The 27,581-nt window shown below is 41.1% G+C and overlaps 2 protein-coding genes across 4 annotated transcripts; one reads left to right on the top strand and one right to left on the bottom strand.

The window, feature by feature from the left end:
* Positions 1 to 11,136, top strand: LOC111144441 (TELO2 interacting protein 2). 2 transcript variants are annotated; one of them, XM_022498751.1, is made up of 8 exons: positions 1 to 956; positions 2,339 to 2,525; positions 3,425 to 3,517; positions 5,018 to 5,205; positions 5,283 to 5,426; positions 7,356 to 7,518; positions 8,412 to 8,591; positions 10,411 to 11,136. In XM_022498751.1, the coding sequence occupies exons 1-7, from the start codon at positions 310 to 312 to the stop codon at positions 8,514 to 8,516; spliced, it is 1,527 nt and encodes a 508-aa protein (XP_022354459.1). In that variant the 5' UTR covers positions 1 to 309; the 3' UTR covers positions 8,517 to 8,591; positions 10,411 to 11,136. The 2 variants fall into 2 exon arrangements, with proteins under 2 accessions (XP_022354459.1, XP_022354460.1); XM_022498752.1 differs by lacking the exons at positions 3,425 to 3,517; positions 10,411 to 11,136 and having other exon boundaries at positions 34 to 956; positions 8,412 to 8,526.
* On the bottom strand, positions 8,994 to 21,845 carry LOC111144442 (MAK16 homolog). Of its 2 annotated transcripts, none has more exons than XM_022498753.1 (10): positions 21,732 to 21,845; positions 19,168 to 19,217; positions 18,970 to 19,079; positions 18,799 to 18,863; positions 18,262 to 18,413; positions 17,233 to 17,287; positions 11,209 to 11,283; positions 10,382 to 10,492; positions 9,372 to 9,437; positions 8,994 to 9,233 (listed from the first exon to the last, which is right to left on the bottom strand). In XM_022498753.1, the coding sequence occupies exons 1-10, from the start codon at positions 21,744 to 21,746 to the stop codon at positions 9,042 to 9,044; spliced, it is 891 nt and encodes a 296-aa protein (XP_022354461.1). In that variant the 5' UTR covers positions 21,747 to 21,845; the 3' UTR covers positions 8,994 to 9,041. The 2 variants fall into 2 exon arrangements, with proteins under 2 accessions (XP_022354461.1, XP_022354462.1); XM_022498754.1 differs by lacking the exon at positions 21,732 to 21,845 and adding an exon at positions 19,627 to 19,664.
* Positions 21,846 to 27,581: the final 5,736 nt, after the last annotated feature.

Here is a 27,581-nt window from a genome sequence, read left to right as displayed (position 1 = left end):
TGTTTTTGGTTTGTTTTTAATCTTTTAGGAAGGCAAGGATAATTTATCTACTGTTGGGAGTCTGAGCTTCTGTTACTTCCAGAGAGGCTCCTTTCCGTTTCCTCCATCTTTTCCTTTACGCAGAGTGTACTCTCGCGGGTTAGACTCGCACCCCCCAGTCCCCAAGTCTTGCAGTTTTATTTGGTTTTAGTTGCGTTCTTCAGGAGAATTCCAGCCTCCGGGTGATCTTTTTTTCTCCAGCAGATCCCCATCAGCGTCCCATCTTGGCTCTCTGGAGGAGACCGGCTCCGCACTGCTGCCAGCTGAGGAATGGAGCAGGACAGCTCTCGGGAAAACCCATCGCGGGAAGGCGCTTCCTTGCCGGGAGATCCGCCTTCCTCCGCCCTTGGACCGTCTTTATCCCAGGTTTTGCACCGTCTTACCAGCGAGGAGTCCCGACGGGGCAAGGCCAGAAGTGCAGCAATTAAGGACCTCGGTGCTCTAATAGAAGCCGCAGAATGTGATCAGTTATTTGAGGGGAACGACACGTCGCTCCGCGGAATGCCCGAGATGCTGGGGCAGGTGGCAAAAGCCCTGGGGAAGTATGCAGCCCCACCCAAGGAGCAGGAAGGTAGAGCTCATGGCTACTCTGAAGTGGCTGAGAAGGGGGCAGCTGTTGGGGTACTGTTTCTTAAATTAATGGGGAAAATTGAGGCGGCCAAGAATTCCTTGCTTTGTCCTACGTGGAAGATAGGCCTACGTCACTTGGCAGGACCCATCTATATTTTCGCCGTTACACACAGCTTGGAGCAACCATGGACCAGCCCAAGATCCCGTGACGTTGCTGGAGAGGTGCTCTCCTTACTCCTCCGAGTTACTCAGTGTGTTTCCGTGGCAGGATTTCTGCACGGAGAAAATGAAGATGAGAAAGGGAGATTTACTTTAGTAATGGAGCTTCTCAAACCAGATTTGAATAAGTGAGTATTTTTGTCAAAGGGGCCACTAACTCGAGCTTCATCCTAACGTTTTAGAATTGTTAGAGCTCAAAGGAACCTGAGTTTCTTTGATGGTAAGATAAAGGTGTCCTGATAATAACGGGTCTCTTAAGGCCCAGGAAGGTGGCGATTTTCTATAAATGACATTATTGGGTATTGGCAAATTCGACATTAGAGCCCAGGTCTTCAGACTCCCATTTCCTGGTGCTCTTTCCGGTTCTCACAACTGCCCTGGACATTGGAAGTTCTGTCCCATTTATTTATACTCAAGTTTCTTAAGTTAGGTGAGGATGGGGATCTGGAGAGGATTTAAACTCAGAGTTTGAATTTAAAATTAGGGATGTTGAAACTCATCACTAATTATTAGATAAGGATAGTTATTAGATATGGAAGTGATGTTTGGGATGAAAAAAACCCTTCAGATTGCTATTAGCTAAAATATTTTATGTGAGTTCCACTTGCTACTTTATATGTTACTATTAGTAGGAGGAGAGTGATGAGAAAAAACTGTGTACGTAACTGTCATTTTACCAGGAACTTGAAGTTTTGGGGTAAGCTCATACTTCTTTTTATTGCTTCTGAGTAGGACCAGGTCGGAGAGCCTTTCTGAACCTGTTTCATTTTTCTGTAATATAAAGATATTATCTATTACACAGTTATTTTGAAGGTTGAGTAACGTGGTTAAGCCCACTTTATAAGCTGTAAATTGCTTTTGTTCAAATCTCGATTCACTTGCTCCCTTGTTATACTTACAATGATACTGAAGGTATTTCTTTTACTTCCTCTCCTCCCCCACCTTTTTAAAAGATTTTATTTATTAGACAGAGACAATGAGAGAGGGAACACAAGCAGGGAGAGTGGGAGAGGGAGAAGTAGGCTGCTCACTGAGCAGGGAGAAGCAGGCTCCCCACTGAGCAGGGAGCCCGGTGGTGGGACTCGATCCCAGGACCCTGGGATCACGACCTGAGCCAAAGGCAGACACTCAACTGACTGAGCCACCCAGACGCCCCACTCCTTTCTCTCTTCTTAGCAGGTCTTCCCTGTAACCCCCCACACCATCACCATAGATTCTTTACAAGCTACTGTTCTAAATGCCTCCTTTTCATTGGATAAGCTTTAGACCTAGAGCCCTGGCTGATTGATTGTTAAATGTATTTAGTATTGGGTTTTTTGTTTTTTGTTCTTTTAGTGCAAGTTCTATAAGTTATTTTGATCCAAATTTTAAAATATATAACACCAAGAGTTACATGTGATGTATTCTTTTCAAGGACAAGAAAATGGTCTGTTTAGCTTGAAGAGGTTGATTTTCTTTGCTAGTTAACACCACGTCACTTTACTTAATGTGGTTTCACATTTCCATGTAGGGAATCCTGGAAGAATAACCCAGCCACCAAACATGTTTTCTCATGGACTCTGCAACACGTCACCCGACCCTGGCTGAACCAACATCTGGAAAGGATACTTCCCCCATCACTGCTCATCTCGGATGACTATCAAACCGAGAACAAAATACTGGGTGTACACTGCCTCCATCACATTGTGCTGAATGTGGTAAGCAGCCTTGCACTGTATCATCTGTGTAGATGGGATGGGTTGAGTCATCATGATATCATTTTATCGTTGTCTTTTTATATCTTTTATTAACTTATATTAATGTTGTTATGGCTACATTCACTTATTTATATATTTTTTTCTTTATATTTTCTTTCTGCCAACCTAGTAGATTATACCTCATAGGTAACATGTATAAGACACCTGGGCCATCATCCTGCATGTCAAACTGAATAACCAGACCTTGAGTTGACTCAAGTTGACTTCCAAGAAGCAAAAAAAATCAGAAACTGAAAGAAGTTAAATCCAAATGTGCAAGCCATTATTATATTACTCAAGTAAACTTTTTTTTTAAACTGTGCATTACGGAGTTTTTAAAATACACACAGAAGTAGAGAGTGATATAATGAATCCTATGGCATGATCAATTCTCTGTATCCATACTTCAGTTTCAAAAATTACCAACATTGGGGGGGGTGCCTGGGTAGCTCTGCCAGTTAAAGTGTCTGCCTTTGGCTCAGGTCATGATCCTAGTGTCCTGGGATCCAGCCCCGCATGGGGCTCCCTGCTCAGTGAGGAGTCTGCTTCTTCCTCTGCCCTTCCCTCCTGCTTGTGGGCCCATGCGCTCTCTCACAAAAATAAGTAAAATCTGGGATGCCTGAGTGGCTCAGTCAGTAAAGCGTCTGCCTTCAGCTCAGGTCATGATCCCAGGGTCCTGGGATCGAGTCCCTCATTGGGCGCCTTGCTCCAAGGGGAGCCTGCTTCTCTCTCTGCCCCTCCCCCTGCTCTCTTTGTCTCTGACAAATAAATAAAATCTTATATAAATAAAATAGTTTTTAAAATTACCAACATTTTGCAATGTTGGGAGACTTTTAATTGGGTAATTTGTCTGCTCGCAGCCAGCTGCTGATTTGCTCCAGTATAACAGAGCCCAGGTCCTATACGATGCCCTTTTCAACCACCTCTACACACCAGAGTACAACCTCGTTCAGGTAATTGTACGGTTTGTTTACTCCTGTGACTCTCAGTTTTCAAATTTGAGTAGAAGTTGGTATTATATGAGTAAGAATAGTTGAGACACATTTTCTTCTTTTGGAAATTGAGGATGATGACTAAGTCATCGCCGACTTGAAAGTAAAGCAGTAGCAAATGAGTAGTGGAAATGTCTCAATACTAAGTAGGCATCCACATTTCTGAGTCTCCACAGAGCCAGTGTTTTGTCTCCATCTGGGTCAGTTTTATATCCGTTGAGGGCTGCTTTGTCTGAAGTTCTGTTTTTATTAACTTGTGTCCTTCTCTGCTTCTTTGTTTCAACACACACTTGAAACTCTTTGTATGTTGGGTATTACAGTGACATTCTTCCTTCCAAAAGACACTGAATATCTGCTGTGTGTGAGTAACCATTGTGGGTTCCAGGAGTGAATGGATCAGACAGAGCTTCTGGCTTTAAGAAACCCTTTGGAAAGACGTGTAATAAATGAGTACTTATACATGTCTGTAGTATAGCGTGATAAATCTGTTTAGAAGAGGTTTGTGTAGAGTGCAGTGGGTGTCCAGCAAAGGGTGGCTAACCAGGTTCGGTGGTGTTGGGATGGTTTTGGGAGCGTTTGGGAAGGAATGATATTTGAAGGATGAACAGAAGTTTTTGAGGACGGGCAAGAACATTCTGAAGACAGAAGAAACAAGTTATATAAACTCAGAGGTAGAAATAAACTTTCTTCTTATTCCTGTCCTCCCTTCCCCACGTCTCCATCCACCTTTCTTTTTAAATATTAATTTAAGTATTAAATTGAGAATCCAGGTACTGACAGCCAAGAAGTTTAGAGTTCTTTAGACGATGGTTTAAAAACAAAACTGAGGGGCGCCTGGGTGGCTCAGCCGTAAGGCGTCTGCATTCAGCTCAGGTCATGATCCCAGGGTCCTGGGATCGAACTCTGCATCGGGCTCCCTGCTCAGCGGGAAGCCTGCTTCTCCCTTTCACACTCCATTTGCTTGCTCTCTCTGTCAAATAAATAAATAAAATCTTAAAAAACAAAACAAAACAAAAAAACTAAGAGGAAAAAACAAAAATCCCAAGAGAGCTGGGAGTGCCTGCACACTGAAACTTCACATAGGGTGGTCCAGCTGGACACAGTTGAGGACCATTATAGATTCTTTCTAAGAGCAGTTTAATTGTGAGTACATGTAACTGCCAGTTAAGCTTAGAAACTTAGTGGCGATAGAGTTAGACTCCCACAATTTCGGTTAAAGTCCCAGCTGTACCCATAAGGTCCTGTTTCATAGCAAAGAGGAGTCTGGAAGAGAAGGTGTTAACTTGTTTGGAGATTATGTAAAACGCACTTGAAAATATAAAGTAAAATACCCTTCATGCATTACTTGTATCTTTCAGAATTCTGACACAGACTCCAAGGATGGATTGATAAAGTCGCAAGACCAGTCAGCGAATGTGAATGCAAATGGGCAAACAGTTCTTTTCTATTACTGCCTCCTAGGCTGTGCTCCTGTGTCTGCTGGATTTATTCCCCGTCCTGGAGAAAGGCCTGCACTGGAAAGGAGGTGCCGCTCGACCCACCACACACTGCGATGAGGTGCTGCGGTTGATCCTGACCCACATGGAGCCGGAACACCGCCTTCTCTTACGCAGGACCTATGCGAGAAACCTCCCAGCGTTTGTGAAGAGGTGAGTGCCCGGGCTGCTGGTCTGGCCTGCTCTTCAAGTTCATCTCCTTGGTGCCACCTTTTCTCTTTACTTTTTAGGTTGGGGATCCTAACTGTCCGGCACTTGAAGAGGCTGGAGCGAGTCATCGTTAGTTATCTGGAGGTTTATGACGGGCCAGAGGAGGAGGCTAGATTGAAGATATTGGAAACTCTGAAACTTCTCATGCAGTGTGCATGGCCCAGGTAAAGCAGCCAAGCAGGCAGGTGCGCCAAGAGGGACAGAGCTCCACCAGTTTTCTCTCCCGGGCTCGCCCATGTGTACTTTCAGTACAGTCTTAAGGACATGCCTTGTATTTGAATATTTCCCATGCTTACATTTCTATTAGGTTTTGAACTGAGGAAGTCACATTGAAAAGGTAAAATATACCCATTGTTACTGTAGGGGTACATCTCTCTAGATTTTTTTTTTTTTTTTAATTTTATTTATTTCTTTGACAGAGACAGATCACAAGTAGGCAGAGAGGCAGGCAGAGGGAGAGGGGGAATCAGGCTCCCCGCTGAGCAGAGAGCCCGATGCGGGGCTCGATCCCAGGACCCTAAGATCATGACCTGAGCCGAAGGCAGAGGCTTTAAACCACTGAGCCACCCAGGCACCCAATCTCTCTAGATTTATAATGCATATCAGAATTTCAAAGGCCGCTTAGAAGTGCTACGGTAGACACACTTAACTTTGTTCACCCTAAGAGTTTTTTAAATCTGAAAGTAGAAAACTTCATTGCACATTACTGAACACTTGCCGAGCAGTAACCAGGATGAATGAATTAGGATGAATGAGTCCTAATTGAGGATATGATTGCTTAGAAAGCATTCCAACTCCTGCTGGAGATTGGGGTCTGAACAAAAAACTGGAACCCAAACATGTTTTGTCAACAAACACTTTCTTGCTGGACAACAAAGTTCAGTTCACCTAGAGTCCAGTGTTTCAACATCTGTATCTTTTCTGAACTGTAGTTTTTACTTTTAGTTACATCTGTAACTGGACTGCCTTTGTTCACTTCCGGTCTTTCTCCCCTACTGAACTATAAGCCCACTCTGGGATATGGAGTATACAGAAGTTTACTCAGTACCTGGTTATTAAATACACCAGTATCAGAAGAATGAATGGACTGGAACAGACTGTGAATGGATGAACGAAACCGATTCCAGTTAATGCTGCCCGGCCTTTAAAGAGCAGACTAAGCGCCCAAGTCAAGATTGGCAGGCCTAAGTGGGAAGCTTAGAAGATGATATATTATGTGGAAGGAGGGGGGCTGGGGAGTGGGAAACAGCAGGTTTTATGTTGCGGACAGGTAGGAGAGCTGAGCAGCAAACAATGTAGGAAACCACTTAACATTTATTAGGTGAAGAGATGCAGACTGTTATTCTCCCAGTCACATTTCTGTCCAGAGATACAGTTTAGTTTGCATATTTCCCACTACAAATTATTTTTCAGCTCTGATTAAGGCTTTTAAGGTTTTTTTATTATTAAAAGAAGTACATACAATTAATCATTTAAAAGTGGACTCAGAAAAAAAAATAAGTGGACTCAGTGACATTAATTACCTTCACAGTTTTGTACAACCATCACCACTATAGTTTTCCAGAACTTTTTTTTAATCAAGATAAAAACCTTCAGAAAGACTAGTAAGTTGAAGTAAATATGCTGGGCTTAAGTGATGGTAAGCCAGGATCTGAACTAAATGACAGAAGATTCCAATTGACATTGAGGTCCCAGGTCCCAGAAACCAAGCTTATTTCTCCCACTTTAACTTCCAGGCCCAAGACTGCATAAAAGTTTAAGTACTGTGGACCATTTCCTCTTGGCCCAAAGTCTAAGCCCCTGGTAAGGGGAGATCCCACTTCTCCCTTTTCAGGAGGGATGACTTCTTTATAGTAGAACTAGGTTCTGGAAGGGAGGAAGGTATTCTTAGGCAGAGTGTGTGTATGAGTACACACTACACTGCAGGGAAAAAAGAGGGCTTGAAGTTAAGAAATCTGGTATCTGGCCTCTCGTTCTGCTTCTGGCTCCATGGTCTTTAAGTCATTGAGGAAATGAAGGCCTAGATGGCCTTTGGAATCTGCTTTAATATCCTGATTTAGAGTATGAACATAACTTTTTCTTTTTGATTCCAGAATTTCCTGTAGACTTGTGGTCTTGCTGAAGGCTCTTCTAAAACTGATATGCGATGTAGCAAGGGATCCAAATCTTACACCTGAGCCTGTTAAGAATGCCTTATTAGAGGAAGCCACAGATTGCCTGATTCTCCTGGACCACTGTTCTCAAGGACAGGTGAAGGTAGGAGAGTCTGTATCTGGTCCTTAAGTAATTCCTGTAACTGTTCACATGCCTGACCGTCTGTAAATGAACATGGAAGGTTCAGATCCCCACCTTGGAGACCGCTACCCTTCAACAGGGGGTTGATTAACACCTTAGTCTTATTTTAAAGCTATTCAGAACTATTTAGACCAAAAGGCAAGTGGGTTAGGAGAGGTCTCTGGGGGAGAAGACAGAAAATGTGCAAAATATTAAGTTTATAAAACTTAAGTTCTATTTTAGTCATCTGAATTTTTTTTTAAATGATGAAATAGTGAGCTGTAAGCCACCAAGGAGTGATATAAGTAGAGTGATTCAGATCCCAAAAATGTTTCTAGTTTTTCCGGGGCAACTGTATTTTTCCATATTCTTATTTATTCATATGGGAATTCTTCCTTTAGTTTCACGTTCCACAAAAGTTAACTTTTCAGCGCTAAAGCACATAATAACTATGTGTGTATTTATATATATTTAATAAACTATAGCCTCATTTCTTCCCCCATTTAATCTTCCCCAGAAATCTTCAATTTAAAGTTATAAAACAGCATGAGAAGAAATTCATATCCTAAAAATATTTAGAAATATTATTTGTTGTTTTACTAGTTTATTCAAATAACTTTGTGTCGGTTTTCATGTCAGGCAGTTTTCGAGCCCTGAATCCGATCTAATTTGCATGGGCTGGTATTAACCTGCTTCCTCCTGAGCCAGCAGGACACATGCACGCCAACACATTTTAACGTAACACCTGTTCCATGAACTGCTCTCTAGTCTCCTTTCTTCATTCATTCCTTGAGTATGGTACCAAGAAAGAAGAACCAAGGTAAAAGGAAAAGTAGCAAAAAAAAAATCAAAGCCTATCTGGTTTCATGTTGCAGGGTCTCCTGGCCAAAATTCTCCAAAGCTGTGAAGACAGCAAGGTGCAGAACTGTATCAGAAAAGTGCAACAGGTGTCTGAAGGCGCATCCTACGACAGAAATTAAATTTCTCGTACTTTTAAAGTAGGAAGGCTTTTCTTCTTGTTCCAACTGTGTAAACAGAATGATTTTAGAAAAAAGGTATTTTCATACTAAACATTATAATTTAGACCTTCTTCTTCCTACTTTTATTCCCACAGAAGTAGGGAAGAGAGAACAAGAAAAAAAATGAAGTCTGGACATTTCTAAATAAAGTTGTGGGGTGGGGGGAGAACGCCAAGGAAACGGGCGGATAGCATTTAAAATTTAGAAATATTTACACCCACAAATTCATCTGTTAAGCTTCTTGGGCTCAAGCTGTTACTTCAAAGCATATGCCAATGCTATAAAAATACTCTGTTCACAACTTAAGACTTCCTTCACTTTCTCCCAGATTTCCTGCCCCACAGAAGTAGCATAAATATTAAAAACACAAATATTGTGTTCAATGCCATATGAAAGAGCAAAAACTGGAGGTGTGTACATGTTTATGGTAAAAGAAAGGAGGATGTTGACAATGTTCAGTCCTGTTCATAAATGCCTGGGGCAAAGTCACGTTGTTTTGGCCTTGGCCGCAGGCTCTGTCTCCTCCTCATACTCTATCTCCACATAGGCTCTCTTTCTCCGCAAGGGTCCTTTCAAGGGTGTTTTGCCTTTATATCTGGCATCAAGGGCCTTTTCTTCCTCCACAGAGGATTTATCATCCTGATCTTCATCACTGCTGGCATCCAGTTTATCCATATCCTGATATGGGGAGGAAAAGAAAAGAGAAAATGCTAGATTTATGGCCCAGATTCCTTTCCCTGCACTCTTAATTTAGAACCAGAAAATTTATCTGCCTGTGTGTTCAGAAACCTTTTCCCCGAAGGCCCAAAATCTCACCTCAAAATCACTTATGTCACTCTCATCCACCTCATCATCTTCCACAAACTCTCTCTTGCCCATATCCTAAAATAAAACATAACTGTTAAGTTCAAAATACAGAATGAAAATTCCGCTTACATGTCCAGTACTATTGTTTGATAAGTAAGTGCATAAACAACGGACGGATTCATGGTCTACTTAGTAGGCTCAACCAAAATCTACTTACTTCCAAGCTCAGTACTTCTGATTTAAAAACATTTCAGGGACATCAATTCTCATGCCTAATACAAATTATTAGAAGTAAAACATCCTCATTTTAATTTGTTAGAAAAATCAGTTTATAGATAGAGCTTTACAAACATTATGTACATTTAATTAAACCTATTTTAATTTCAAAAATCAAAAAAGGGTTACTACCAGGAAAAGTACACCTATGTGCCTCTGTGAATGTTCCATGTGATTAAGCAACTACTTGTTAAATCTGGCCTTTTCCTAAAAATGCAATCATTCAAGTACCTCCCTCATATTAATAGTGAAATTAAATCCTATATAAATTTCGGTAGTTTTCTTTTTTTTTCTTTTTTTTTTTTAAATTTATTTATTTGACAGACAGAGATCACAAGCAGGCAGAGAGAGAGGAGGAAGCAGGCTCCCCGCCGAGCAGAGAGCCCAATGCGGGGCTCGATCCCAGGACCCTGAGATCATGACCTGAGCCGAAGGCAGCGGCTTAACCCACTGAGCCACCCAGGCGCCCCAATTTCGGTAGTTTTCTTAATGGTATATTCTATCAGCTAGGAAGGATTCTTCATTTGTCCCCTAGCAGGAAAAGTTTTAGAATTCCAATTAGCAAAACTGTCAATGTGTAGTTTGTTGGCTGAGTTAAAATTAACCTCACGATAGAAGAAAATGACCAAAGAATTATTTTTGGTTAGGGGAATGAAAATGATATTGTCTCTCAAGTACATGTAAAGAGATCTAGTTCTACAGATTCCTGCTCGCTGAAGCAAAAATAAACAAACAAGGCTTACTTCTTCATCTTCATCATCTTTTTCCTCAGAATCCGAAGAGCCACTGTCTGCCTCCTGCTGTTCCAGGGCCCTGTCGAAGGCGTGAATGGGGAAGTTGTAGATGTCGCCATACTGAAGAACAGAAACACCCGGCTTTAATGACATCTCAGTCTTACACTTGAAGTCCACGTCCAATAAGCATATTCCTCAGTGATCAAATGAGAATACTTAACTTGATACATAGTAGTATTTCTGTATTAATTTCAAGCCTAGAATCAACAATGTCTTTAAAAACACATTTTAAATAATCAGTGGTTAAAGTCAAATGGGTAACTTCCATGAAGAATAGAAGCACATCACTGAAAACGTAGTAGTGTGTAAAACCCATGGGTTAGAACACATGTAAATTTGCTGACAGACAGCAAATAATAAGGGAAAAGTAAGTTTTATTCATTTTTGTCTTGTAAATGACACTAATTTTTAAAGAGAGAACTAAAAACTCATTTTAAAGGGCCTAAGATGACTAGGGTAGTGTGCAGGAGGATCAAGACTGCCTTTTATACAGAGATCTGGACCTGTTGCACTGTGAACAGGACTGGCAGTTCGGTGCAGAGAGAAAGGTCTCTCACACTGAATGGAGTGTCAGGGGTGACCAGCACACTTCATGCATTTGTGTCAACCAAATGAAATGGGGAAGCCAAGGCCTATATATTTGTTCTATTCCAGGAACAAAATTAAAGTGAAGATCTTTCCAGCATCTTCGAAAATAAAACACATTTCTGTTTCCCAGCATGATTACTATTGGTCTGAAAAACAGTATTTTATCCCAAGGTTCGTAGCTTTCTCACCGTATCTTGTTTCAGTCTCTCCAGCAATTCCTTTTCAATAGCATTATCCAGCTGAGCTGCTATTAATGCCTTTTCCTGTAACAGAAAAATTTGAGTAAATCCATTTACTTCATTAATACTCATTTTTCAGCCTGTAGAAGTGGAAGAAACAGAGTTTTTATTTTAAAAAATCACTTTTTCCCACTCTTGCTATCACCAGGATTCATGCCTCTCCAGCCAGATATATTCCTGCCTTTAAACCTTGGGAACCTTTTAATTTTAAAAGTTCCAGTGGTTTTATAAATAGCATTCTGAATTAAATTCTAACAAAGCCTTTCATAGATCTACAAAGCATGCAGGTCTATATACATTTAAGTGTCTTAGAAAATGAGCAATCCTGAGGCGCCTGGGTGGCTCAGTTGTGTCTGCCTTCAGCTCAGGGCATGATCCCAGGGTCCTGGGATCAAGCCCCGAACTGGCTCCCTGCTCAGCAGGGAGTCTGTTTCCTCCTCTCCCCTGCTTTTTCACCCTCTGTCAAATAAATAAATCTTAAAAAAACAAAAAAAAATGAGCAATCCTTAAACAGATTTTGTAAAAGCTGAGAAAGGGAAATAGAGACTTACGCTTTTACTAAAACCATGCTAAATTCCATGTGACTGACAAAAATAGATTAAAAATCTCTTCCTCCAGTGATCTCATAAAAAACCATACATAGTATCAACCTGTAGCACCCACAATCAAAACATAAAAATCTAACCTCAGTCTATCTTTCTCGCCTAAGTCTGCATTAACTTAATATAAATATCATAAAAGATTTTAAAAGTCTTACATACTGACGCTTTGTTGGAATGATGTACAGTGTGCAGGATAAAATACAGGGAGACTGGGGCACGTGGTCAGTTACAAGGCTATCATGCACTGTTCTCTAAAGTGGGTGCTCACACCTCAAGGCTGATCCACTGACATGTAGGCAGAAAATAGATGAAATTGCTGTGTATGTACTTTTTCTTTAAAAATTAAGTGTTCTATTTCTTTATGAATACTAGCATTGATGCCTTAACTCTGGCTATAAAGCAGATAGCTGTGCGTGAGACAGGAAGATAACCAGAGGGAAAAATACTGTAGAGTCTGAATGTGGGAATCTCACTACTTTATTCACATGATTATAGCACGCATATGCAGTTGGATGTTTGCTTAAATGGATTTACAGATTATCGAACAGTTTGCAATACCATCGGAGATTATAAAGTTAAGCTATTTGTTTAGTACTTAAAAAGAGTTGTACAACTTAGAGTTATGTATTTTTCACAAAAAAATGTTCCAAATTTTCCAAGATGACAAATGACTGTAATATGTAACAATAGAAGCTTTAAAAAATAAATACACTTATTCTATTCTTTCAAGAGAAAAGCGTATTTTAACAGTGAGTCTAAAATGTTTTTAAACTTGTTCTGTGGATAGAACATTTGAAAAAGAAAAGTGATTACATCTATAAGTGACATTGTTAAAACCTACGTCTCCCACAAATGCAGCAAATCACACTCAAACAATCTGGAAACATAATCTTCCAGCACGTTTAAAAATCTTCCAAACTGACATTTTTCAGAAGGCTTCAAACTTACTTGGTGGAAGGAGAACAACTTAATTTCCTCTGAAAGGCTTGCAAGAACAACTGTTTAGCCATCAGGGAAGAAGCAAACTAGCTATATCTGAATAAAAACCTCTACAAAACTGCTGAAGAAGAATGAAAAATGCGGAGCCAGTACTTAACGCAAACCATCAACAATGCACTTTTTTTTTTTTAAGATTTTATTTATTTATTTATTTGACAGACAGAGATCACAAGTAGGCGGAGAGGCAGGCAGAGAGAGAGGGGAAGCAGGCTCCCCGCCGAGCAGAGAGCCCGATGCGGGGCTCGATCCCAGGACTCTGGGATCATGACCTGAGCGAAAGGCAGAGGCTTAAGCCACTGAGCCACCCAGGTGCCCCAACAATGCACTTCTTGATGTGTCTCTGAGGTACCTATCAGTCACGAGAGCCCTTAATTAAAAACAAATTCCTTCTCAGCGAAGAACCAGACCTTCATTTCACTATATCAATAGTAGGTATGTCAGTTATATACCTATTAGTGCAAGTACACGTGTATAATCTCATAAGTAATACAGGGGGCATATGTTCAAAGATTTCTTTGGTGAGGAATCAGAACAGTTCGGAGATGAATGTTATAATAGCTCTGAAGTCCAAAACTCTGTATGAGTAACAGGAACAAAAGCACCAAATTATTATCGTGATTTCTTGATAGACCATGACAAATGATCAGGGAAATGTCTGTTGGTAGAGGGGAAGTATGCAGAGCAAATACCCAGAATAACTGAAAATTTGAACTTGTAAGGAAGAGCTAATTCCTAGGTCTTGAAAAGCAGAAGAAAAGTCAACTTGAATGAGGTACCAGTGATGTGGGACAGGCAGACTTGCTCTCTGTGACAAAGGTTGGTGATTCCTGACTAGATTTTTCCCAGGATAGCATGGTAGTACCACCAGTATATATTAATCTGGTAACAAAGCCACCCAGTTGATCTCAAAGAAACAATCCCAGTCAATTCCTTAAAACCAATTTCAAAATCCAAAACACTGAATTTAGTGGTCTAATAATGAACTGAACTGACAAGTCTCCTTAAAAAGTTTTTTGACATTCCATTTAGTGTGACTCTTTTTATATTTCATTGCAGAGCTGCTGGTGCATCAGATTAGAATGCTCAAACCCTGGGGACCCAAATTACTAATGAAAGAGGAGAAATAACCACTAACCCCACAGAAATACAAATGTGACAGAACAGTATAAAAACCTACATGCTGGGGCGCCTGGGTGGCACGGTGGGTTAAAGCCTCTGCCTTCAGTTCAAGTCATGATCCCAGAGTCCTGGGATCGAGCCCCACATTGGGCTCTCTGCTCGGCGAGGAGCCTGCTTCCTCCTCTCTCTCTGCCTGCCTCTCTGCCTACTTGTGATCTCTGTCTGTCAAATAAATAAATAAAATCTTAAAAAAAATTAAAAATAAAAACTTATATGCCAACATTTGGACAACTTAGTATGAAATGGATAAATTTCTAGAAATCTATAGCCCATCAAAACTAAAACAAGACGAAACAGAAAATTTGAACAGACGAATTATCAGCAATGAAACTGAAGAAATAATCAAAATGTTCCACAAAACTGAAGTCCAAGCCCAGATGGCTTCATAGGCAAATTCTATCAAACATTTAAAGAAGAGTTAATACCCATTCTGAAACTTTTCCAAAAACTGTAAGAGGAAGGAAAACTGCTAAATTCATTCTATGAGGCCAATAATACCCTGATACCAAAACCAGAAAAAGACACCACAAAAAAAGAGAACTAAAGGCCAATATCTCTCATGAATACAGATGCAAAAATCATCAAGATACTAGCAAACCGAATCCAACAATATATTAAAAAAAATCATATACCATGATCAAGTGGGATTTATTTCCAGGATGCGAGGGTGGTTCAATATTCACAAAACAATCAACGTGATAAATCACATCTTTCAGAGAAAGGATAAAGACCACAGGATCATTTCAACAGATGCAGTAAAAGCAGTTCACAGAGTACAATATCCACTCTCTCTCTCTCGCTCTCTCTCTCTTTTTTTTAAGATTTTATTTATTTGACAGAGATCACAAGTAGGCAGAGAGGCAGGTGCGGCAGCGGGGTGGGGTGGAGGTGGGGGAGCAGGACCCCTGCTGAGCTGAGAGCCTGATGCGGGGCTTGATCCCAGGACCCTAAGATCATGACCTGAGCTGAAGGCAGAGGCTTAAACCACTGAGCTACCCAGGCGCCCCACAACATTCATTCTTGATAAAAACTCTGCAAAGTAGGTCTAGAGGGGACACAGCTCAACATAATACAGTCCTTATATGAAATATCTATAGCCAAAATCATCCTCAATGGGGAAAGAGCTTTTCCCCTATTGTCAAGAACTCGTCAGGGATGTCCACTCACCACTTTTCTTTAACATAGTACTGGAAGTCCTACCACAGCAATCAGACAATACAAAGAAATACAAGGCTTCCAAACTGGTAAAGAAGAGATTAAACTGGGAAGACATTCCATTCCATGTTCAAGGGATGGAAGAGCAAATACTATTAAAATGTCCATAGTACCCAAAGCAATCCACACATTAAATGCAATCTCTATCAAAAACACCCTAAAATTTTTATGGAACCACAAAAAACCTTGAATAGGCAAAGCAAACTTGAAAAAAGAAAAACAGAACTGGAGGTATCCCAGTTCCAGGTTTGGTTATATTACAAAGTGGTAGTAATTAAAACATGATGGTACTGGCATAAAAAGAGACACATAAATCAATGGAACAGAAAACCCAGAAATAAACTCACAATTACACGGTCAATTAATCTTTCACAAAGGAGGAATGAATATACAGTGGGAAAAAGGATCTTCAACAAATAGTGTTGGGAAAACTGGACAGACACAGGCAAAAGAATGAAACAGGACCACTTCCTTTCACCATATACAAATATAAACTCAAAATAGATTAAAGAGCTAAATAGGAGACCCAAAACCATAAAAATCCTTGAAGAGCGTACGGGGTCATCTCTCTGATATCCACCATAGCAACATTTTTCTAGATATGTGTCCTGAGAAAAGGGAAATAAGGGCAAAAATAAACTATTGAGACTGTATCAAAATAAAGTTTGTGCACAGCAAAGGAAACAATCAACACAACTAAAAGGCAACCTACTGAATGGGTTAAAGTATTTGCAAATGATGTATCTGACAAAGGGTTCATATCCAAGGTATATAAAGAAGTGATACAAAACTCAATACCCAAAATACAAATAAGCGAATTTAAAAATGGGTAGAGGACATGAACAAACATTTCTCCAAAGACGACACCCAGACGGCCAACAGACACATGAAAGGATGCTCAGCATCACTCGTCATCAGGGAGATGCAAGTCAAAACTACAATGAGGTATAACTTCACACCTGACAGAATGGCTAAAATCAACAACACAAGAAACTGTAGCAAATGTTGGTGAGGACGTGGAGCAAAAGAAACCCTCCTGCACTGTTAGTGCGAATGCGAACTGGGGCAGCCACTGTAGAACAGTGCGGAGGTTTCTCAGAAAGTTAAAAATAGAACTACCCTATGAGCCAGGCATCGTATACTGGCTATTTACTCAAAAAATACCAAAACACTTTAATTCAAAGGGATGCACGCACCCCTGTTTCCTGCAGCATTATTCCCAACAGCCAAAGTGTGGGAAGAGCCCAAGTGTCCACGGACCGATGAATGGATACAGAAGCGTATATATATGGTACAATGGAATAAATTACTCAGCCATAAAAAAAAAAAAAAAACACAACATCTTGCCATCTGCAACGACATGGATAGAGTATATAAGGCTAAATGAAATAAGTCAGAAAAGACAAATACCAAAGGTTTCACTCCTTATGTGGAGTTTAAGAAACAAAACAAGAAAAGGAAAAACAAGTCAAAAAGACAAACCAAGAAACAGTCTCTTAACTATAGAAAACAGATGGTTACCAGAGGGGAGGTGGGTGGGAAGATGGGGGAAATAGGGATTGGGAATTAAAGAGGCTTACCATGCTGGGTCGGGGGGGCAGGGGGTGGAGAGAAAAAAAGAAAGAAGAATGCTCAAACCCTGCCGAGAGTAGTACGTGATGTGCCAGAAAGGCAACATACCAAAGGTCTGATTTCTGAAACATTTAATTGCAAGAATTTCAGACAAGGTATTCCTTCTGTTCTCCGTTATATATATATATCCCCAAGAACCCTTATTTTAACCTGCCTTGAAAGTCGTAATCTTAAAATATGAATATCCGACATCTTACACAACTAATACAACAGTATTAGCCATTAGTGAACCCAAGGTCTGAACAGTTCATAGACAACAGTGACTGAATCTTTTTCATGATCCCTACTACACACCCCTACCCTCAGTGAGAATACAGAAGCTATGAATACCAAAATGATAAGTTACCTCTCTTCTTTTTTCCCTCCGTTCCACTTTCTTACTCAAGGGAACAAGTTTCCTCCTACGGAAAATAAAACACATTATCAGAAAACCCAAGTGTACACTCTGTGTGTTCCTTTAAAAAAAAAAAGAGAGAAGAGGGGCGCCTGGGTTACTTGGTTAGGTTAAGTGTCTGCCTTTGGCTCAGGTCATGATACCAGGGTCCTGGGATCGAGTCCCATGTGGGGCTCTTTGCTCAGCAGGGAGCCCACTTCTCCCTCTCCCTGCTATTCTCCCTGCTTGTGCGCTCACGGGCTCTCTCTCTCCAACAAATACATAAATAAAATCTTTTAAAAAAATAAGAAAAAAGGATTGGAGTTGATTTTGTAGGACTCAGCTCCATCTAGACAAGATTATATATTTAACAATTTTCTAAGTATTTAATGCTAGAAAAAGTCAGACATTTTCACATATTTTTTTTTTTAAGATTTTTTATTTATTTATTTGACAGAGAGATCACAAGCAGGCAGAGAGGCAGGCAGAGAGAGAGGAGGAAGCAGGCTCCCTGCTGAGCAGAGAGCCCGATGCGGGGCTCGATCCCAGGACCCTGAGATCATGACCCGAGCCGAAGGCAGCGGCTCAACCCACTGAGCCACCCAGGCGCCCCATTCACATGTGTTTTAATGTGTATTTCACTTTTTGTTTTCTGTAGGCATTCTGAGACTTCTGAGGGCATTCACTATGCCAAGATTAATGCTTCAGTTAACAAGGAAAAAGAATTTTTTTAAGAAAACTGCCATCTTTAGCTTTCTCTGTAGCTCACAATGAAAAATTATTAGGATCCATCACTCCTTAGGAAAATATTCAATTAATTCTGTGGATTTCATATTATTTTTAAAAATTAGTTTTCAGTAAACTCAAAGTTCTTTTATTCTTATTGATCCAAAATTTTTAGGTCATTACTAGAGATTTCATAATCTCTCATTTTTCTAACATGACCCATGGAAAAACAGACTTAAAAAATAAATATAATAAAAGAATCATCTAAATACTTACTGTCGCTTTAGTGTAAGTTTTCTAATTCGAATTAGGTACTGGGTGATCTTGGTGAATCTCTGCTTACACTTGTGTCGAATAAAACGGGGCCAGTAAATTAGATTTTCATCTATTTGCTCCAGTGCTTTCTCATAGTTTTTATGAAGCCGCACCTACCAAACAGAAAAAGAAAGCTTCAAGAGTTAAGAGTAAATTATGAGATCTTCACTGCTATGATACCCATGGGGCCTAATGAGGTTGGCTTCAAAAGCTTAATCCAGGGGCGCCCAGGTGGCTCAGCTGGTGAAGCATTTGACTCCTGATTTTGGCTCAGGTCATGATCTCAGGGTCCTGGGATCAAGCCCTGTGTTGGGCTCTGTGCTCAATAGGGAGTCTGCTTCACCCACTCCCCACTTCCAGGATTGCACTCTCTCTCTCTCTCTCATAAACAAATAAATCTTAATTAAATGTTTATTACAGCTATGGTCAAGGAAGACAAAAAAGCATGTGGCATTTTCGCTCTTAATGATCATTGTAATTTTTTGTCCCAAGTCTTACCCGTTCCCAGAGACGCCTAGGAAAAGCTGCTCGCTCTATAACCTTCATATACAAGTAGCACTGTCCTGCAGGATAAAGTAAATGCCATTAGTATTATTTACAGAGAGGCTAGGGAACATCCTTTTAAAAGCTGCTGAATAGTTCTCATGGAAGTTAAAACGAAGGACTTACCTTTCTCTTCTTTGATGGTGGCATACTGACTGTTTGCCAGAGGACAAGACGACCGATTACATAGTCCAGTCAGGCTATATTCATTTCTGCAAAAACTCTGAGTCTTCGTTCTACAAAGGGAGGAAAAGAGCAAAAGTTATAAAATGGGCTACCAAGAGGGCAACTGAAGGAATCTTTAAGTTGCAAATCTAGACTCACCTTATTTTAAAGGAACAAAACTGCTTGTTTCCTAGTGTATCCCAGATAACCTACAAGACAAAGAAAAAAACCCATTTCAGTTGCTCTGACCCAACAGATGGGAATATTAAGTCAAGAAAACAATGCGCTGGTTTACTGAGGAAGTCTCAAAAAGAGTCTGAGGAATGAGAGGAAGAAATGCTTTGTAAAATAGTCTATTTTCTAAGAACACAGGTTCTTGTAGAAAAAGTAAATACAAATTGGCAATAACCATCACCCCAAGACCCATAGATAAAATTTCATTAGAATTTTATGTATATTTTTGAATTTTTTCTATACACATACTTTCCACCAACCAGTATGCCTATATCTTTAACAAAAATGAGATGTATATGTATTTTGTAACATTCCTTTTTTTCTTAATATGTTCATTATCTATTGTAAAAGGCTGCAGAGCACTAGATTGCTGGATATACGTACCATAATTTGATCTTATCTGGCAAAAAAAATCATCCACTGGGGCGCCTGGATGGCTCAGTGAGTTAAGGCCTCTGCCTTTGGCTCAGGTCATGGTCTCAGGGTCTTGGGATCAATCCCCGCATCCAGCTCTCTGCTCAGGAGGGAACCTGCTTCCCCCCACCCCACACCGCCTGCCTCTCTGCCAACTTGTAATCTTTGTCTGTCAAATAAATAAATAAAATCTTAAAAAAAAAGAAAATAATCTACTGCTATCTTCTACTAATGTGTTCTTTATTCTTTCAGCATTGATTGTATATTTAATTTATTAAGGCACTGATATCTCTTAAGTCCTGACACACAGGAGGTACTGAAGTATTTGTTGAATCAAGGAAGGTAGAATCCTTGAACAGTTTTATCTATCTACTTGGGGGAAAGCACAAATCACCAGTCTAAGGGCCTCAAAAGAAGTTCATCAGAGCCTTTGAGTGAGCTGTGCTAAGGAACTGGGAAAGGCTTTAAAGAAGTTAAAGCAGTCAAAGCCCAAAACATAAATGTTAACAAACAGAGTAACATTTTTGGAATTTTACAGGATGTGTGTTTGGTGGGGGATGGCAGGAAACAGGTGAGAGGAACTCAAACTGGGAAAGTAGCTCATTCTAGCTTGTGGCTTTACATATCATCTTAAGTTGATGACTCCCAAATTGTCATCTCCTGGTCAAACTTCTCTCCCCAGAGGAAGTATATACACATCCAACCATCAACCTGACATCTCCACTTGGATGCTTGAAAGGCACGACACACATTAACGACCAAATGAAGCTCTCAATTCCACATCTCTCAAAATACTGTTTTCCTTCCTGCTCTCCACAAATATAACCACCACTGAATCACTTGTCCAAATCCAAAAATCCTTTGATTTCTCCTTTTCCCTTTTCACTGAAGGGATCATGTTGTGTTTTCAGTTACACCGATAACACAGATCTCAAATTCATCCCCTTCTTTTCCTCTCTCCCATTACTACCTTGGTTGAAACAACTTTCAACATATTCTAATCTCCTTGCTTTCATTCTTCCTCTCCTTCAAAAGCCTCTCACATAACTACACAATTTTTCACAAAATAAGTCAGATGTTATTTCCCATTAGAAGCCCTAAAAATACTTCCTACAAGACTCTACATGTTCTTGTCATGCAAGCATACCCAACTTCATTACCTCTCCCACTTCCCGTGATTCCTATAGCACAGGTCACACTGGTATTCCTGAGTATACTCCTCCTCTCTTACCTCCAGATCTTTGCATTTTACTGTTCCCATTGCCTGGATTTTTGGCTTTTCCCTCAGCCCCTCAATAACGGCTCATTCTCATCTTTTAGATGTCAGCTCAAACGTCTTCCACTCAAGAAACCTTCCCAGATCAGCTTTGTCTGAAGTAATCTCTGCTAATTACTCTCTACTTCATCAACCTTGGTCTTTCTTTCACAGTATTATTACACAGTACAGTGGTTTTCAATTTGTTCACGTGTTTACCATCTGTCTCCCCCACCGGAGTGCTCCAGGAAAACAGAGGTCTTTTGTTTGCTTATTAAAAACGAAATCTCCAGTAATTACCACAGTGCTTGGCACACCGTAAGCACTTTTATATTTCTCATACATGTAACTAAATAAATGAATCGAGTATGCTTCCAAAAAAATTACGACTTAGGCAGACAATGAAGCCAATGTAAAAAAAAAAAAACCTAACACGGAAAAAGCAGATTTAAAAGTAACATACACGTGGAAGAAAGGGATCCTTAAATTTCATATCCAAACTTGACCATACCATCCCCCACCTCCCCCCACCCGCGCCTGCCTCCACGTCCACACCACAGGCAAGCCCCTCATTGCTGGGTACCACAGACTGGAAGCCAACCCTGTGGACTGAAGTGACGGTGTTCCACACCCTTCACTCAGATAAGGCTGCGGGCTGGGGATCCCGGGTAGACACGTGAGAGCCCCCACGCTCGGAAATCGCGGTTCTGGAAGCTTCGGTTCTGTAGCAACGAGGCTAATCGCATGGGCCAGCTGAGTATGTGGTCTCCGAGTCTCCTAAAGCAGGAGAACCCAGGTGGCAGAGAAACACGACACTCACATCATCCGACTGCATGGCGTCCGCGGTTCAGCGTGCAAAGCCCGGCCAAATCTAGGGAGCAGCCATGCTTCTTCCGGAAAATCACTTCCGGAGAGCCTAGCCTCACCTATCGCGAGAGTTTTGACTTCTCGGGTTTGCCTAGCGCCTCTTGGCGGCGTAACTTTCGCGTGCACCTCTTGTCCACCGCCACGTCCCGTGCGTCTCCGCTAGCTCGCACCGCCCGCGTCCTGTCCCGGGTCTCGCTCTGAGACTGTAAACCGGGTGAGCGGCCCCCTGCCACTCCGCCCTCCTGGGCGTGCCCTTGGCTTTAGCACGGCCTATGACAGCGCATGAGGATTGGTTGGCCCACGCCGGCGGCGAGCCCTGTCCCGGGAAAGCGCGGTCTCCCGCCCTTAGCTTCTAGCCGCCAGGGCTGTGGGGCTCGAACTCGGTCCTTCTTCAACTGAGTCCCTCGCTTCCGCACTCACTTCCCCTCACTTAACCCTGCAGACACTGTGGTTTGGTGTGGCATTGGGTCTTGACTTTTGAAATTCATGGATTAGATAACATTAAAAGCAGAAGATATTTGGAGAATTAACAGAGTTGTCCCCTCTTTTTATTTTGACAGGAAAAAGAAGACGTTTAGGAGCTCGCACCGTTTTTCTAAAGAAAGGCCAGTTTCATACCGAGAGTAAAAAAGGCACAATCTCGGAATAAGGGTGGGCACTTAATTTGCATATCACATTATAAAATAATTAGGTTTATCGTAAGTAATGTAATTTTGTTGCATGCAGATAAAAACTATGAATTAGAACCACCCGGTTGGAGGGGTGGCTGGGTGGTTCAGTCAGCTAGGCTGAGGCTTAACTCTTGTTAACTAAGGACTCGGGTCATGATCTCAGGGTCCTGGGATCCAGCCCCTCTTGCTCACCAGGGAGCTGGCTTCCGTGTTCTCTTTACCTTTCCCTCCGCCTCTCCCCTCAGCGAGCTCTCTCTCCCTAAAAATAAATAAATACATCTTTTAAAAAAACAAAAAACAAACCCCTTGGAAACCATTGATTTGGCCCTGGTTTTTGGAGCCAAATTTAGGTTATAAAAACCAACTGCTTTTTACAAAGTATTTTGGGGTAAGTCACCCTTTAGCAAACTATCCCACTTGAAAAATGAGGGCATATAAGAACTGGAGGCATGTTAAATGCATAGTTTACATTGCTTCATAAAAAATTGTGATCGTTCTCACTCACCTGCTTGCTTTCCCTGGTTTAACGACCTAGAGGGCAGTCATCACACATACACATGCCCTTTTATGTTAATAAAATCAAGTTTAGAATAATGTGGAAGAGGGGTGCCTGGCTGGCTTAATAGTAGAGCACGGGACTCTTGATCTCCAGGTAGTGAGTTCAGCCCTAACTTGGGCATAGAGATTACTTAAAAAGTAAGTAAAAAGATGAAGCTTCTTAAGAAATAATAAAGTGGAAGAAATCAAAAGCTCGACAATAATCACCACATGTACCACGCCACACTCCCCAAATTGTTTTAAGTAGGGGAAGTGATGTATTTTTCGGTTAGGCTTAGAATAATACTCCTTCCCTGCTCACCACCCACAGGTGAATCCAGTAAATAATTTTTTTAAACTGATTTATTATTGACATTATTAGTTTAAGTAGTACAAAATAATGATCGATATATGTATATGCTGAGATGATCACCTCAGTGAGTCCAGTTAACATCTGTCACTATATAATTGCAATTTTTTTCTAATGATAAGATTACTCTCTTAGCAACTTTTTTTTAAAAATTTTTATTTACTTATTCATTTGCCAGAGACCAGATGAGAAGAGGGAGCAGCAGGAAGAGGGAGAGGTAGGCTCTGCACCAAGGCTGAGCCAGGAGCCTGATGTGAGACTCAGTCCCAGGACCCTGGAATCATGACGTCAGCTGAAGGCAGACACTTAAGCAACTGAGCCACCCAGGCGTTGCTCTTAGCAACTTTCAAATATGTAGTACATACTTTCTTTTTTTTAACTGTAATCACAATCTGCACATTAAATACCTATGACATTTTTAAAAAGGATTTTTAAAATTTATTTTAGAATGCACTCGTATCTGTGCATGCAAGAGAGTGAGAGAGAGAAGGGACTGCAGGGGGAGGGGGAGAGAGAGAATCTGGAGCCCACTCAGCGCTGAGTTCAGAGCCCAGGGCTTGATCTTGTGACCCTGAGATTATGACGGGAGCTGAAATCGAGAGCCAGATGCTTAACCCACTGAGCCACTCAGGTGCCCCACTGTGACATTTTTGTAACTAGAAGGGTGTGCCTTTTGACTGCCTTCACCCATTTCCCCCCTCCCCCAAACATTTTGTTCTCTATTTCTATGAGCTCCATTGTCTTTCTGGTTTTATTTTTATTTTTAAAAAGATTTATTTATGATTTTGAGTGCAGAGGGAAAGAATCTTGAAGCAGACTCCCCGCTGGGTGTGGAACCCAAGGTAGGGCTCAGTGTGGGGCTGAACCTCATGATCCAGAGATCACGACCTGAGCTGAAACCAAGACACTTAAGTGATTTAGCCACCCCGGTGCCCCTGTTTTTGTTTTTGTTTTTTAGTTTTTATTCTACATGGGAGTGAGATCATATGGTATTTGTCCTTTTCTGTCTGACTTAGTTCACTTAGCATAATGCCTCTACGTCCATCACAACACAAATGGCAAGATTCCATTTAAAAAAAATTTTTTTTTATAAAGGTTTTTTTTTTTTTAATTTATTTATTTGACAGTCACAAATCACAAGTAGGCAGAGAGGCAGGTGGGGCGGGGTGGGGGAAGCAGGCTTCCCGCGGAGCAGCGAGCCCGATGTAGGGCTTGATCCCAGGACCATGAGATCATGACCTGAGCTGAAGGCAAAGGCTCAACCCCCTGAGTCACCCAGGCGCCCCGAGATTCCATTTTTAATGACTGAATAATATTCCATTTTTTTTAAGATTTTATTTATTTATTTGTCAGAGAGAGAGAGAGAGGGAGAGAGAGCAAGCACAGGCAGACAGAGCAAGAATGGCAGGCAGAGGCAGAGGGAGAAGCAGGCTCCCTGCTGAGCAAGGAGCCCGATGTGGGACTCGATCCCAGGACACTGGGATCATGACCTGAGCCGAAGGCAGCTGCTTAACCAACTGAGCCACCCAGGCGTCCCTATTCCATTTTTTTTATCCACTCATCAGTTGGTAGACATTTAGGTTCTTACCATATCTTTGGGTGTTGTAAATTATGCTGCAATGAATGTGCGGGTGCATGCCATTAACCCTTCAACAACATGGGTTTGAATTGTGTGGATCCACTTATATGTGAATTTTTTTTTTCAATAAATAAAGTACGTAAAATGTAAAAGTATGTAAAAATATTGTAAATGTATTTTTTTCTTAGGATTTTTAACATTTTTTCCCCTAGCTTAGTTTATAGTAAGAATACAGTAGATGATAAATATGCCAACTATGTAACGGATGGAGGGTTGGTGTGCCCCTAACTCCCACATTGTTCAAAAGTCAACTGTAGGGGTGCCTGGGTGGCTCAGTGGGTTAAAGCCTCTGCCTTAGGCTCATGTCATGATCCCAGGGTCCTGGGATGGAGCCCCGCATCGGGCTCTCTGCTCAGCAGGGAGCTTGCTTCCCTTCCTCGCTCTCTGCCTACTTGTGATCTCTGCCTGTCAAATAAATAAATAAAATCTTAAAAAAAAAAGTTAAAAAAGAAGTCAACTCTGTATCTTTTTTTTTGGAGTTAATATTTCATTTTCTTCAGATAAAAGAAGTGGAATTACTGGGTCATAGGGCAGTACTATTTTTTTTTATTTTTTGAGGAACCTCCACACTGTTTACCATAGTGGCTGCACCAGTTTGCATTCCCACCAGTAGTGCACGGGGAGTCTTTTTTCTTCACAACCTAACCAACACTTTGGTTTCTTGTCTTTTTGATTCTGGTCTTTCTGACTGGTAATGGGGTGATGTCTCATTGTAGTTTTGATTTTTATTTCCCGAGCGATCAGTGATGTTGAACATTTTTTCATGTGTCCCAACATTTTTTTCATGTTGGCCATCTGGATGTCTCCTTTGGAAAACTGTCTATTCAGGTCCTCTGCCCGTTTTTTAATTGGATTGTTTGGTTTTTGGTGTTGAGTTGCATACGTTCTTTATATATTTTGGATATTAACCCCTTTTTGGACATACCATTTGCAAATATCTTCTGCATTTACTAGGTTCCCTTTTTGTTTTGTTGAGGATTTCCTTTGATATGCAAAGCTTTTTATTTTGATGTAGTCCCAGTCTTTATTTTCTGCTTTTGTTTCCCTTGCCTTAGGAGACATCTCCAAAAATGTGTTGCTAAGGGCAGTGTCCAAGAGATCGCTGCTTATGTTTTCTTTCAGGAGTTTTATGGTTTTGGGTCTCATATTTAGGTCTTCAATGCATTTCAAGTTTCTGTTTGTGTATGATGTAAGAAAGTGGTCCATCTTCATTGTTTTGTATGTAGCTGTCCAGTTTTCCCAACACCATATATTGATACAACTGTCTTTGCCCCATGTTATATCCTTGCCTCCTTTGTCATAAATTAATTGACCATATAGGAGTGGGGTTTATTTCTAGGCTTCCTATCCTGTTCCATTGATCTATGTGGCTATTTTTATGCTAATACCATACTGTTTTGGTTACAATAGCTTTTATATCTTGAAATCTGGGATTGTGATATCTCCAGTTTTGTTCTTCTCAAGATTGCTTTGGATACTCCAGGTCTTTTGTGCTTCCACACGAATTTTGGGGTGGATGGATGTAGTAATATATGATTGTTGTGTTAATCTGCATTTCTCTGATGACAAAAGAAGTTAAGCATCTTTTCACATACTTACTGGCCAGATTCTTCTTTGATGGAGTGCTGTGTAAGTCTTTGGTCCCTTCCTTCCCAGAGGAGATTTTTATTAAGTTGCTTTTTTGATTCTTTCTTACCACTTTATAGGCATTCTTGGCTATATCCTTTGGATATGAATTCTTTCTTAAATCTATTGCCAATATTTTCTACTCTGGCTTGTTTTCCCTTCTATCAATAGTGTCGTTGATGAACAGAATCTACTTTCAATGATACCAATTTATCAATCGTTTCCTTTGTGCTTGGTGTTCCTTGAAGTTGACACCATTATTAACAACCTGTTTTTACAGAGAAGTTAATTGAGGTTCTTGGCACTGGAACTCCAGAGGCCAGGACTACAGTGCGGCAGGCTTACGGCAGCGATGACTCCACTTCCTGCGAGTGTGCCCCACATGTAACATGGCTCAGTCGCTGTCTCCTCATATTTTGAGCCCTGGATGCCTTACTTGCCTCAACCTAGCCCTGGCCCTACCAAGGTCTTGAATTACCTAGGGAGTATCACCGCTCTGCAGGCTAGAGCAAAAAAATTCTAATTGGGTTCTCCGAGTTTGGAATTCAGGAGCTTGAACTAAGTTTTATTTCACTGGCAAATGGTCATCCTGCTCCAGCTACGAAACACGGTACCTGATGAAAGGTACTTAGGTCCCCGCTTACCGTGTTCTCAGTTTTCCTGAATAGGTGACTGAATTCGCTTTAGTCCTAGCAGTCTGAGACGCAGGCGGCGTCCCATGACTTACTTAGGAGAATTTCAGGAGCCTCCCAGGAACTTTCAAGAAGCGTGGTGACTCGCAAGTGTGGGGAGGGTCAGATGCTCCTGGGAATCCCTGTGGACTGGATGCTAAGCTGGGCGCCGGCGAAAACCTGGATTAAGGATCGCTGGGCCTGGGCGCGAGGAGAGTTATCCCCCCCTTTCCCGAACCTCCTTTCCGAGTCTTCGCCCCAGCTCAGGCAGGGCGCAAACTGGAAGTGG

The sequence above is a fragment of the Enhydra lutris genome, unplaced genomic scaffold (genome assembly GCF_002288905.1).
Source record: "Enhydra lutris kenyoni isolate GAN:26980312 unplaced genomic scaffold, ASM228890v2 scaffoldscaffold11, whole genome shotgun sequence".
Classification (NCBI taxonomy): domain Eukaryota; kingdom Metazoa; phylum Chordata; class Mammalia; order Carnivora; family Mustelidae; genus Enhydra; species Enhydra lutris.
The sequence above is the reverse complement of the archived record's forward strand: the minus strand, read 5'-3'. Positions and strand labels throughout refer to the sequence as shown.